This window comes from Moschus berezovskii, chromosome 11 (assembly GCF_049115385.1).
Source record: "Moschus berezovskii isolate FMDL1 chromosome 11, NW_MosBer_1.0, whole genome shotgun sequence".
Classification (NCBI taxonomy): domain Eukaryota; kingdom Metazoa; phylum Chordata; class Mammalia; order Artiodactyla; family Moschidae; genus Moschus; species Moschus berezovskii.
The window spans coordinates 39,055,180-39,068,365 of record NC_142470.1 but is presented as its reverse complement, the minus strand read 5'-3'; the positions used below and the strand labels follow the sequence as shown (position 1 = coordinate 39,068,365).

Here is a 13,186-nt window from a genome sequence, read left to right as displayed (position 1 = left end):
GACAAGCCAGGATCTTAATAAATTCCTCACCATCACAGGGATGGGGCCAAGATTCAAGACCCATGCTTTTAAACTAACTCTGAAAAGTCCTCTAAGGAGAACACCATTGTGCTCCCCTTGATCTAGGCAGTCAAGGAGGAAAGACAGAACTGAACATCAGGTTTTCCTCAATCATTACTGAGCTACACCTTCTGGTAAAAACAGGGCTTTTCCATAGCCAAAAGGTCAGAAACAATTATTTCTTCCAACACTGTCCACTCCCCTACCACCAAGATTCCTGGGAGTCTAAAAAACAGTAGAGGACAAAGGTCTGTGAAACAGGGCTAGGAGGCTACCCCCCGGGGAAATTAAACAAGTCTAACAAACCTGTAAGATAATCAGCACTTCCTGAACCAAGAAGATTCACTGACCAGGGAAAATGAGTCAGGGATACTAGCAGGAGACTTGCCACCTCTGTAAAGCTGGGAGGCCCCTCTTCTTTCTTCCTGTCCCTGAAGGGTAATAAAGTCTCCATTTTGTTCTCAAATTCATTCTCAGTTCCAGAGGGACAATAATCTTTCTCTCACTCTAAAGGTCCCAGTACAATAGATATAAGCGTCCTTAAAAACAGGCACCAAACAATTACATGGCATTATACTGCTTTCTCCAAGACTCAAGCCCCAGATGAAAGGCATCATTATTTAAGATCATTATAATTACAAATGATAATCCAACATCAATGCTATGCTTGGCCTTTTATTATAATAATATAGGGATGCCAGAACTCTTTCATCTAACAATCTCTTGGCTCTACAGAAATCATAAATGACACAGCTTCAACTAGCATGGCCTTCCACTGTCTGCCAAAGTTAACTCAGAGCCCAAGGAGAAAAATGGCCAGATCAGATTCACTCACAGCACATCTCAAATGAAACGCCAAGTTTTTACTGTTTTAACTTTGTTCTAACTCGGGGACTCTCCCTCTGTCAAGGCTGAAGTCTCACTCAGAAGGATTCCTCTTTCCTAACAACTGTCCATAACTCAACAGAAGAACTGAGACTGCTTAAAGTACATAACAGACTAATGGCCATAAAGATAATAAGGAGGTATTAGGGGAAACACACTGACTGAAACCGCCCACCCTACCCAGGCACCATAGTAACCATCTGCGTGAATTATTTTACGACAGGAGGTCCTGGTAGGGAACACCGAACTAGTAAGCCACAACCAACAGGAAGAGTTCAGGAAAGGTCAAAAGGAGATGCCATGTGTCCTACCACCTCCCAGAATCCTTTTCACCGGCATGCATCTTGGCTGAGCAATGGGTGCGCCACCAGGAAGGACCCTGAGTCAGAGAGATTGGCCGAAGACAATCTGGAAACTAACCCCATCAGCATCAAACCCGAGACTATGAGCCACGTGACAGAGCAGTTCTCCTGGGTCCCCTTGCCCTCCTGCTCACCACCCAGGCGTCCCTTTCCAATAAAGTCTCTTGCTTTGTTAGCCTATGTGACTCATTGGACAATTCATTTCCAAGTGTTAGACAAGAGCCCCCTTTCAGGTCCCCGTTCCTGCAACAGAGGGAGAAAATAGGCACAAAAACTTGAAGGCAGTATGGCCTCGAGGTGCTAACACCCATTATTCCTGAGTGATTCAAAATCACATAGAAGAAAAAAGCTTTTTTGCTTTGGGTATACACATGGAACATATGATTTATGTAAAAAACTTTGTTCCTCAAAAGAGACTAAAAATGTTGCAATACTTACTTCAACTTTACTAAGAATATAATGTGCAAAGGTGCAGAACTAGATGTGTTCCCTAAAACAAGGTTCCTCGAAGAAGGGGTCCCAGAGAAAAGACTCAAGAACAATGCCACTCCAGAAAATCTCATCTAACCACTTCAGTCCTCACTGCTCCCTTTCCCTCAGCCGCCCAGAATTTAGAGACTGCACCACACACTCCAGCATTTCAATAGCTATTGTCTTGTGGGGTACACTTGTTTCCGGTGTGTTGGTCACGTCAACTGGGAGGGCAGGATCTGAGGCTTCCATTACTTCTTTGACACAGCATTTCTAACAGAGCTGGGAGAAAATATGCTTAGTAAACCTTGCTCCTCCTGGCTGGCAGGGCAAGCAGTTCTCATGCACTCTGTGTTATACCTACAGCCTCTCACTTCATGGTCACAGCAACCCTACAGAGGGAGGAAGGACATTTACCACAAAAGAGGAAGCAGAGGTTCACAATGGTTAAACAACTGCCTCAAAGCCAGATGGATAAGTAGTGTAAGTGGAGGAATTTGAACCCAAGATCATTAGCTGCAAGTATTAGACTCTTCCGGAGAAGGCAATGGCAAGCCACTCCAGTACTATTGCCTAGAAAGTCCCATGGATGGAGGAGCCTGGTGGGCTGCGGTCCGTGGGGTTGCTGGGGGTCGGACACGACTGAGCGACTTCACTTCCACTTTTCACTTTCACACATTGGAGAAGGAAATGGCAACCCACTCCAGTGTTCTTGCCTGGAGAATCCCAGGGACGGGGGAGCCTGTTGGGCTTCCGTCTATGGGGTCACACAGAGTCGGACACGAGTGAAGTGACTTAGCAGCAGCATTAGACTCTTCCTGAAAATTCTTCCTTGTACAAAGGATTATCAATATCTTCTCTCATAACATTCTGACCTTTATTATCCCTTCCCAACTGAACCCTCTTTTGAGCAATTCAAGTCAGAAAGTGCTTCAGCCACATTTTGGGGTTGCTCAGATGTGGGAATATGGGGAGAATTTTTTTAAGCTCATAATTCACATTTAGTCAGTGGAGAGCACTGTTACAATCCCCTCAGCCAGGACCCACACAAACCTGCCATTCTACCCCTGCTGGTGTGTTGGTTTATTCTGGAAGTAGTTGTTTTACACAGAAAATTACATAGAGACTTTTAATAAGTTAAGAAAGATTGCTGGCTTTCTGGTTCTGAGAAAATGAATTTAAAAATTAAATGACATGCCTGAGTCACACAGCAAACTAGACCCTTCTAAGCCATGCTGACTCCTCTCTTTCCCCACACTGACCAGCATATGCTGAAGACCTTGACACCGCTGACTTCTGCGGCTGGATGATTCTCTGTTGAGGGTAGGGGGTCAAGTGTATGGTGGGATGTTTAGCAGTATCCCTGGCCCATACTCACTAGATGCCAGGATTACCCCCTCCTGTGACAATCTAAGGGGGCTTCCCCCGTGGCTCAGCAGTAAAGAATCCACCTGCAATGCAGGAGCCGCAAGAGATATGGGTTCGATCCCCAGGTCGGGAAGATTCCCTGGAGGAGGGCACGGCAACCCACTCCAGTATTCTTGCCTAGAGAATCCCCATGGACAGAGGAGCCTGGCAGGCTACAGTCCACAGGGTTGCAAAGAGTCAGACATGACTGAAGTGACTGAACATGCACCCACACACGTGACAATCAAAAATGTCTCCATACACTGCTAATTGTCACAGGGATGGGGCAGGGGGTAGTGTAATCACTCTTGCTCCACTGCTCTAGACCAGAGGTCTTCAAACAGAGGTACAACAATCCACTGGGTTTAGAAAGAAAACATGAGAATATTTATAGTAACTATCATCTTAAAAAACAAGATTAAAAAAAAAGACAAGACTTCATCTTTACTAATATTTAATACAAGATCCATCTCTAGCACTCCCACTGAGTCCAAATGGCAGTCACACACCTCAGAGAGATCTGACGGGATCCTGGGGGAAGACGGAAGCTCCGCAGCAGAGTCTGAGATGCACCATCCATATGCTTAGTTAAGTGCCTTTACTGATTACATTTGTTTTAAATGGATTAGCCCTCATAGAACAAACAAGGGGATTAAAAAGATTCCTGAGAGAAACCTTCAATAAAAGATAACACAAGCATACATGAGCAACAGGAGAATATTCCGGGTGTCCTCTTCATTAGTCACAGGACAAGGCAGAAACAACCACAGTCTAATAAAATATGACAAGATTCACCAAAACCTGACTGAGGTTATTTCAAGTATGGATCTGCATCCACTATCACAAGTGATGCACCTCATTTTAAGTGTATACTGTGCCTTCAGATTCCAGCTAACAATAGCAGGACATGACATAAATAAACAAACAGACATAAATGAAGGGACAGACTGTTTGTAAACCGACAGTGCTATTCTATTAAAAAAGTTTATGAGACTATTTTTCTGAACCAACACTGCCCACTACAACTTTGAGATGATGACATTTTCTGCATCTGTGCTGTTCAAAACTGTAGGCAGCAGCCACATGCAGCTACTAAGCAAGTGAAAAGTGGTCTGATGAATTAAATTTTTATTTTATTTCAGATAATTTAAATTCTAATAGCCACATGTGGCTAGCGGCTACTTTATTGGCCCACACAGTCCTGAACTACTAGTCCTGGACCACACAGTCCTGGACCACTGTTGCCTCAAAACACCCAGCTCGCAGTGAGCAGTGCACTTTTCCTGCTTTTTTATCTTTGGCCGTGTTATTCTTTCTGCCTAGAATGTTCTGTTGACCCTGTCCATCTAGCAATAAGTTCTTATTTTTGAAGACACATTTCAAGCATCACCCTTCGTTAGCTTTCTCTGACTTCTTTTCACCCAAAAATCAATGGTCCCCCATGTCTGTTCCCCTGGCCCTGTTCACACCTCATCTTAGCATTTAGAGTTATTTGCTCATGTGTCTGAAGTTCTGTGAGTGTGAGTTCCTCAAGGTAGAGCCGTGTCTTATTTAACCACTGTATGATATCCAGCACAGAGTGGGTGCTCAGGGACGATTACTGAACCAACAAACCCAGGTCTCCCAATCACCTCGCAGGGCTCCCACCACCACATCGAACACACCAGGAGATGGCTCCAGAAAAGAAGGCTCAAGGCTACGCTTTGCTACTTTAAGTGCTGGATGCTACTTCAATAGACAATTCCATGCCTATGATTATCACTGTTTGGCTCCTGCAGATGCAGATGTCACAGAGATTTCTTAAGCAGCTCAGAAAGCATCCATCTTTTGAAGAGGACAAGATGAAGGTGCACAGTGAGTCCCCTTTCTGAAATGTCAACTTTCAAAGACAGCAAGTTAAAATGACTGCTCTGACGCAGGAGTATGTTTTCATGTGTACTTTATTAGTATTTACTGAGCTTTTCTTGTGTACTCTACCCACAGTTTTAGCTCCTGAGGTATAAGTATAGCCTCCTCCCAGACCCTCCTACTCAGAACCCATGGGAAACTGATTCTCTCTCTTTACAACCTCTCATTAAGTGAGCTTGACTTTGTTAGAAAGACCAAAGGAAAGGCTTTGAGCATGCAATGGCTTATTCTGGATTTCATTTCTGAATTCTAGATTTGGCTATATTTAGCAAAGTTATAACCGTCATCATGCTTGAAGCCAGGAAGAAGACACCATTCACAAACCACCCCCTGAAAATCTGCAGTTGCCACTAAAAGACCAGACTTCCCAGCAGGCAAAGACATCTGAAGTGGGAGGGGTCAAACTGGTGATTGCGTCAAGAGAAGACCTCACAGGCTTCTAGCCAACCTCCCAGCCTGCCACTGAAGCTCTCTGTGACCTGATTTCCTTTTCTTTTCTCTCCAGCACACCTTCTGCTCTGGTCAAACATGCTCCTTTTCTCCCGCTCCTTTTCATTCCTGCCTGTAACACTGGTCATCTCATTCCCCTACCTGCTTCAGCTTCAAGCTTCTTGTGTCTATTTCAAGCTTCAGGACCTGTCTTCCCCAGATACCAGCCACCTTCTTGCCCCACTATTGGCAAAGGGCTGAGGCACAGAAGGAAGCACTGCCTACTGGACAGCTAGTCAACAGGTACTCGGAAGGTCCGGGGCCACTGGGGAAAGCGAGTAGCCAGCGCAGCCAGGGAGAAATGTAAAAGAATTTCCTTCTGCCACATTGTGTCCTTTCCTTGATTCTGGAAGGGAAGCTTGTACCAACCAAAATGACAACACCAGACTAGCTGGTATTCCCAGAACTCACCACACTGTCTCCCCATCCCGCACTTTCGCTCATGCTATTCTTTCCGCTTGGAAAGGCTTGGGTAACCCTCATTGGGAACCTCTGGGTAATTTACATTCCTGTTTAAATGACACTTCATCTGGAAACCCTCCACCCCAGGGCCTTTCTCCCTTATCATTTCATAACGTCTTTTTACCATCTACTCTATATCCAGGACCATGCTAAGTGCTGGACACTTAGGATTATTCATTGGTTTATATCAAACCCATCAATCCTAAAGGAAATCAACCCTGAACAATCACTTGAAGGACTGGACCTGAAGCTCCAATACTTTGGCCACCTGATGTGAAGAGCTGACTCACTGGAAAAGACCCTGACGCCGGGAAACACTGATGGCAGGAGGGGACAATACAGGATGAGACGGTTGGATGGCATCACCAACTCAATGGACATGAATTTAAGCAAACTCAGGAAAATAGAGGCGGACAGGGACGCCTCGGCTGCTACAGTCCATGGGGTCACAGAGAGTAAGACGTGACTTATTGACTGCACAACAACAGTGAGCTCCTTAAGAGCCAGACCCGAGTTCCATTCATCCTCTAGCTTTGGAATCTAATACAGTGCCTGATGCAGAGAAGGCACTGACATTCCCTAAATGAATACATGCACGCATCATACTGATACTGCTAATACGTATTTCTGACAAACACACATATAGATACACACACATTTGTTGGTTTAGCTGGTTTCACATGTATCTTTAAGTGTCACTACTTTGCATTGTAAGTAGGAGAAACTGTCCATGTTTACTGCCACAGAGACTTAACTGGGTAGTTCTCATTAATCCTAGACCTGAAATCTTTTAGTGGAGGTCAAAATACTGTCCTGAAGGGCCCCCTGGTCCACCTTATATAAACCCACGCAGTTCTGGAATGTTGTTTTGGACACAGCAGGTAGTCAACATTTGTCTGGAACTTAGATATAAGGCCTCATTTAGCCAAGGAGGTGTGATAAAAGCATAGCTTCTCAGACCTCCTTTGAGCATTGCTCCACTTTTCCCATTGAGCTTGTTCTAGAAGCTTAAACCAGATCTTCCCTTGACATCCCACGCCCATTACCTCAGACATGATTTAGTATCTCATCATGGTATCTTTCCTGAGGAAGCTAGAGAAACAATATCCAACCCTGAGCCAGCCAAGACAAAGCCAGACCCTCTGAACTGGTAATGGAGAGCCTTCACTTCCCCAGACAACTCCCCTAGGACTAGTTAATGAGACAGGGTGAGCAGGGCTGAAGCCACTGATCCTCCGCTCCAGCAGCTTGTCCGTGGGGTTCCTGCGATTCCCCCCTATAAAGGACAGACCAAACCCACATGAGAGAAAGAGGGATGGTCAGTGGGATGAGGTGGTAACAGGGTCTGTGCTTGAAGTCCACCACATCATCCCTCCCTGAACTACCCGGCCACTGCCCTGGGCACCTGATGTACGACTCTCATCGGCCTGAGACACCTCTGGCTAGGATGGGTGGCTAGGTCAGCACCTGGGGCCACAAAGGAGCATCTACCGCAAACATCTCCTGACTCCTTAAGGAGCCATGAGGCCTCTGCAAAAAACATTTGGTTCTGTCCACCCACACTGGGGGGGTGGCGGGAAGGCGGGGAGTAGCTGCAGTCAAGCTAGCCTTCACATTGCTCCTACTCCTCCTTAACTATCTGCCTATATGGCTGAAAAATAATAGCTCCCAAATATTGAACATCTGAAAGATGTTAAGTAATTTACATATGTCGCCTCATTTAATCTTCAAGACTGCTCCCTAGGGCAGTGGCTCTGAAACTTCAGTTTGCAGCAGAATCTCTCCAGGAACTTGTTAAAGCCCCATAGCCACAGTCTCTGGGGTGAGGCCCGAATGTGCATTTCTAACAAGCTCCTGCTCGTGATGCTGACGCTCCTGACCCAGGTGCCACACTTTGACTACCACTGTCAGAGATCGAAAAGAGGCTGGAAATGTCTTACCCAAGGTTTCACAGCTGCTCAAGAACAGATCCAGATTTGAACCTGGATTTGCCTGATTCCTTGGGGGCTTCCCTGATAACTCAGTTGGTAAAGAATCCACCTGCAATGCAGGAGACCGTCGTTCGATTGCTAGGTGAGGAAGATCCACTGGAGAAGGGACAGGCCACCCACGCCAGTATTGCTGGGCTTCCCTTGTGGTTCAGCTGATAAAGAATCCGCCTGCAGTGCAGGAGACCTGGTTTCAATCCCTGGGTTGGGAAGATCTCCTGGAGAAGGGCAAGGCTACCCACTCCAGTATTCTGGCCTGGAGAATTCCACGGACTGTATAGTCCATGGCATCGCAAAGAGCTGGACACAACTAAGCAACTTTCACTTTCACTGCCTGATTCCACAGACAGCGCTGGTAAACACCTCACTGCAGGAGTGAAAGTCTGCCTTTTTCTTGTTTTCCTAAATTCACTGACAGCTCCTTAAAGGCAGGCATTACACTTTAAACCTCTCTATATCCTCCTTCTCAGACCCTAGTAGTACCTTTGTACTTGGTGGGTACTTCACAGGTACTCTGTATACTGACTCCTCCATAGCTGTGTGCGTGTGTATGTGTGTGTGTTAGTCACTCAGTCACGTCCGACTCTTTGTGACCCCATGAACTGTAGCCTCTAGATTCCTCTGTCCATGGAACTCTCCAGGCAAGAATACTGGGGTTGGTTTCCATTTTCTCCTCCAGGGTATCTTCCCGACCCAGGGATCAAACTCATGTCTCTTCATGCCTCCTGCAATGGCAGGAGGGTTCTTTACCACTAGACCCACCTGGGAAGCCCAAATAGTAGTGCTCTTGCACTGGCTGGGAATCAAACTGGGGCCTCCTACATGGCAGGCAAGAATTCTAACACTGACCCACCAATGCTAAGCACCAATTCTCCAAGCAAGAATACTGGAGTGGGTTGCATGCCCTCCTCCGGGCAATCTTCCTGACCCAGGGATCAAACTCATGTCTCTTTCATCTCCTGCATTGACCGGCAGGTTCTTTACCACTAGTAGCACCACCTGGGAAGCCCAATATACTTCTAAGAGCCACAAATTCAAATTCAATTAGAGTCAAAGAACATAAAGAGGGCAACACTGCCAAACCAAGTTTTCCATGGCCCTCCCTCTTGCTACTCTGAGTGTCTGTACCGTCACTGAACCTGGATAATTCCAACTCGTCCTTCAGTCAGTCACTTCCTGCAGCAAGCAATTCTTGGCATTCTAAAACTGGAAGCCACTGCACCCTAAGTTAATCTCCATGATGGCTCATATCGCTTGATTTTAACTGGCTGTTTTCCATCTCTCAAAGTAGTATGTAAATTCTAGCATCTAGTTTTAAATTATATTCCCCAGAACCTAGCACAGTGCCTGGTACATCGCGGACACTCTATCACTGTTTGTTGAATGAATGAATGAACACAGAACTGCAAGCTCTCAGTTCCATTTAAAAATAAAAGGGCATGATGTATGGTTCTCAGGGATAAATTCTGGGGAAGAAAAGGGCAGCATAGATGGAAAATTTGCCTTTTTTCTCTTCCCCATCAACTCAAGACTCTGAGAAGTGGCACCGCTTAGGGTTACCTCCTCTCTAACAAGACAACATCCTAGCTGAACAAAATGTTTCTGGGCTATAAGGTCAGCAGAGGCTGTTGAAAGGGAAGGAAGGAGCTCGGCGCCCCCTCATTCCTCTCAATTTCTCACTCACAGACATACTCCTTCTCCATTTCTCCATCCCACTGCGGGCCAGGGCTCTGGCACAGGGATAAGACAGATCAGACTCAAGGGTGTGGAGCTGGCAACGGGCACAGAAGCATCTCCCATCCTGCACCAAAGCACACAAGGAAGGATCCAAAGGGACAGTGACTCAGACCCCGGATCAAGTCCAGCTAGCGCAGCACTGAGAATGGAAAAGAGCGACAATTTCACCACTGCCAGATGTTTTTTTTAAGACACTGTTTTTAAAGTAAAGACTTCAGCCATAACCCCAGAAAATTGGGCCCCGCTGAATCCCATGCTAATACAAGCTGAGAGCCTGACACAGCTTCTTCCTCCTCCGAGCCCATGAGCAGCAACACTCACCATGACAGGCAATTCCCAGGCCCAGGTCAGGACCCTTGCTCCAACCTTAGCTTGCAAAAGGCTCCTTCCCCAGCAACTGAACTGTTCCCCCACCATGCTGCAGTAATACAGGCCTCCCCTTCCCCCACCCCCTGTCAGCCGATTAAACAACCTACAGCAGGTTGGCCCCATCCAATTAGTTTGAATAGCTTCATGCCAAGGAAATTGCTGCTTTTATTAAAAATAAAAGCACACTCGGCAGGCAATGGGCTGTGAAAAGTATGAGTCTGGCATAATTATGAAGGTCAAGGTTAAGGTTACCAAAAGAGACATGCAATAATTTTCAGAAAGCCTGGGGGATAAAGATATATATCTACATGTCTGTAAATATAGAGGAACACACATGTAAGGAATTTACATAGTAGATCTAAATAATATCCTCTCCAACAGAGAAAAAGCAAAAATCAGATGCCACTCTCAAGTAATTCTTTTGGCAAAACACACACACACACACCCGAAAATCAAAAGACAAGAAAAGGAAGAAGAGGGGCCCACTGGACCGATTTCAAAATAACCACATTCATTCCATGTAATTTCTGTTATCCGAACTGTATCCGGGGGACCTGATTACAGTTAGGTCAGGAAACAAACCTAGTCAAACCCACCAAGAGGCTTGGCTCTTGGAAAAACACATTCTGATTCCCTGAAAACCCTCTCTTCCTTTCAAGCCCTGCTCAAGGGATAGGAAAGTTGGGTAGGAGGAGAAACCCCTCTTAAAGGTTCTCCAACCCCACCCTGCAGCCCTCACAACAGTATTTCAAGTTTTAGGAGGATCACAAGCCCCACACCCTACATCTGATGTGAAGCTTTGCACTTTCACACATACGGTTTTTCTCCTCTGATCCTCACAATTCCATGAGGCAGGCAAGAACTGTCCTGTCAATTTTTTTTTTTTAATAAAAGGCCACCGAGGTAAACAATTTCTGGCAAACTTCCCCCACCCCATAAAGCCCTGTCACTTTGAAATACCCGTTTCAAATTTCTCAAGGACAAGGATTCCCAGGGCAAAGGGAAGGAGAAGGATGGGTCAACTGAGCAAAAGCCATTCATACATTCAACAACTGGAAACCAGAGTCTTGCTGCATCAGCACAAGATTCTAATTGACGGCGCACCGAAAGAGTCCCACCATACCTTCCGCCAGCACCTCGTCCACAGTGACCTGCTGTCGCCCAATGCCAAAGACCCTTCCGATGTAGCCGCTGCCCAGGCCCGAGGTGCTGCCCCCTCCTCCGCTGGAGCCGGAGCCCAGGCCAGAGCCACCCTGCTCTCGCCTGGAGTCGAAAAACTTCTTCATCATGCGAAAAGGAAGCAGGAAAGCAAAATACCGACGGTTTCTGGATTTTTTTTTTTTTTTTAAACAAGAGATCCAAGGATTTCTTCTCGGATTTCAGCTGGGAGAGGAGCCACCCGAATCCGGCCGTGGGGGTGGGGGCTGAGGGAGGCTGCCTATAGGAATATGCGTGTCAATCGCGCGGCGGTCCCCTCCTCCTCAAGAGAGCGATTCGTGTAAGTTTAAACCTGTGATGACAGAGGGAGAGAGAGAGGATGAATCAGTAACACACTTAAAAATTCAACTGCTGAGTCCTAGGGGGAGCAGAAGCCACCATCCTGGGGGAAACGCTTCATGAATTTTCTTAGAGAGAAAAACCCTGGGGCTGAAAACGCGTCCCCGGCCCCAGAACCCGGGACTCCCGTGCCCTGGGCTCTGAAAAAGGAGGAATTCGGGCCGCCTCGGGCAGCGCTGACCCGGCGGGCAATGCCTCCCCTCCTCCCCGGTCTCCCTGCCGCCCCGCGAGGCAGCATCCCAGCGGCACCCACTTGAGATGGCTCGGCGGCCAGCGCCCAGCTACCAGCCTCGCAACATTGTCACGGCCGCCGGGCCGGCCTGCGACGCGGAGAGGAGGCGGCGCTGCAGCGAGAGCCGGGGCCGCATTCGGCGCCCGCCCGCCCGCCAGCTGATCCCCGGAGCGCCCGGCGGAGACTGACCCGCCGCCCCTCCCCCGCGCGCGCTCCCGCCCGGCTCCATCCACCCAACCAGGAAGTGAACCGCCGCCGGAAGTGCCTCCCCGAGCGGCAGGACCAGGGCTCAGGCCCCTGGTGGCCTCCACTCTGTCACCAAGAATGAGAACGCGTTGTCGGAGAGAAGGGGAGTGGGGAGACGGGGTCTCAGTGCGGAGAGAGTTTTGGAAAAGAACGTTGATATTGCCCGACCCGTAGAGCACCATGGGAAAGGTAGTTCGCTGCAGCCTAGCGGCTGGACTACAACTCCCAGGATGCCCCTGGAGGAGCGAGCGCGGCGGCTGCAGTGGCCTTCTCCGCCGCGGAGGTGGTTAGCGGGGTGGTGCATTTGTGGGATTCGGTTATTTAAACACATCCGGTAAAGAAACTGCCAGGGACTAGGGTTTCCACCCTGCTGCATGTTCCACCCTTCTGGAGCCATCTTATTTGCGACTTGACCTCCCTGCACAAAGGGATTCTGGGGATTGTGGTTTCCAAACGGATCGAGGCTGACACCTGAAGGACGCGGCTTAGCCGCTTATCCCCTAGCGGGGCTTACCGACGTCACCTGGACAGAGGTGGAAGACCGAGGGCGATCGGGAAATTTTCGCTAGCCGTTGGTGCCTGGCCACACCTCAAAGCTAACCCTAACATAAATAAAACCAGAGCCCTTCCTCCTCCCAACTTCAAAAGCAGCTTTTTCTCACAGATGTTGAGAACAGGCTCAGCGGTCAGCTCTGAGCTAGGCACTGTGAAAACCCTTAATAAGACGGTGCCTTTTGAGGAAATTTGCAGGCGAGAATGAAACTGAGAAACTTAGAGAGCGTATATGCGGAGCAACTCGTAGGCTACCAGGCGACCCAACCCTTGGCTCGACCCCAAACTTGGGGGCTTGTGTGGCGGTGATCCTTAATTCTTCCACCTTTTCTGATGCCGTGGTTTTGCCTGACCTTCATTTAACCCCCGCCCACACGAGAACTCTAGACTGACTGTTGTTATATCTTTCCTCTTCAATATTCCCGTTTTGATGCTTATTTTACCCTGATATCGCCCGAGTG

At 47.8% G+C, this 13,186-nt stretch overlaps 1 protein-coding gene across 9 annotated transcripts in view; it reads right to left on the bottom strand.

Annotated features, from left to right (window-relative positions):
• The window catches only part of AAK1 (AP2 associated kinase 1), a 174,691-nt gene extending 162,451 nt beyond the window's left edge, over positions 1–12,240 (bottom strand). For 2 of the 9 annotated variants that reach the window (XM_055400388.2, XM_055400385.2), the window contains exons 1-2: positions 11,949–12,237; positions 11,262–11,648 (exon numbers count right to left, since the gene is read on the bottom strand). In XM_055400388.2, coding sequence (XP_055256363.1) covers positions 11,262–11,427 — 166 coding nt within the window. In that variant the 5' untranslated portion in view covers positions 11,428–11,648; positions 11,949–12,237. Of the gene's footprint in view, positions 1–11,261; positions 11,649–11,948 lie in introns of all 9 variants that reach the window. The other 7 variants (XM_055400384.2, XM_055400387.2, XM_088841283.1 and 4 more) reach the window with 7 other exon arrangements.
• Between the last annotated feature and the right edge of the window lie 946 nt (positions 12,241–13,186).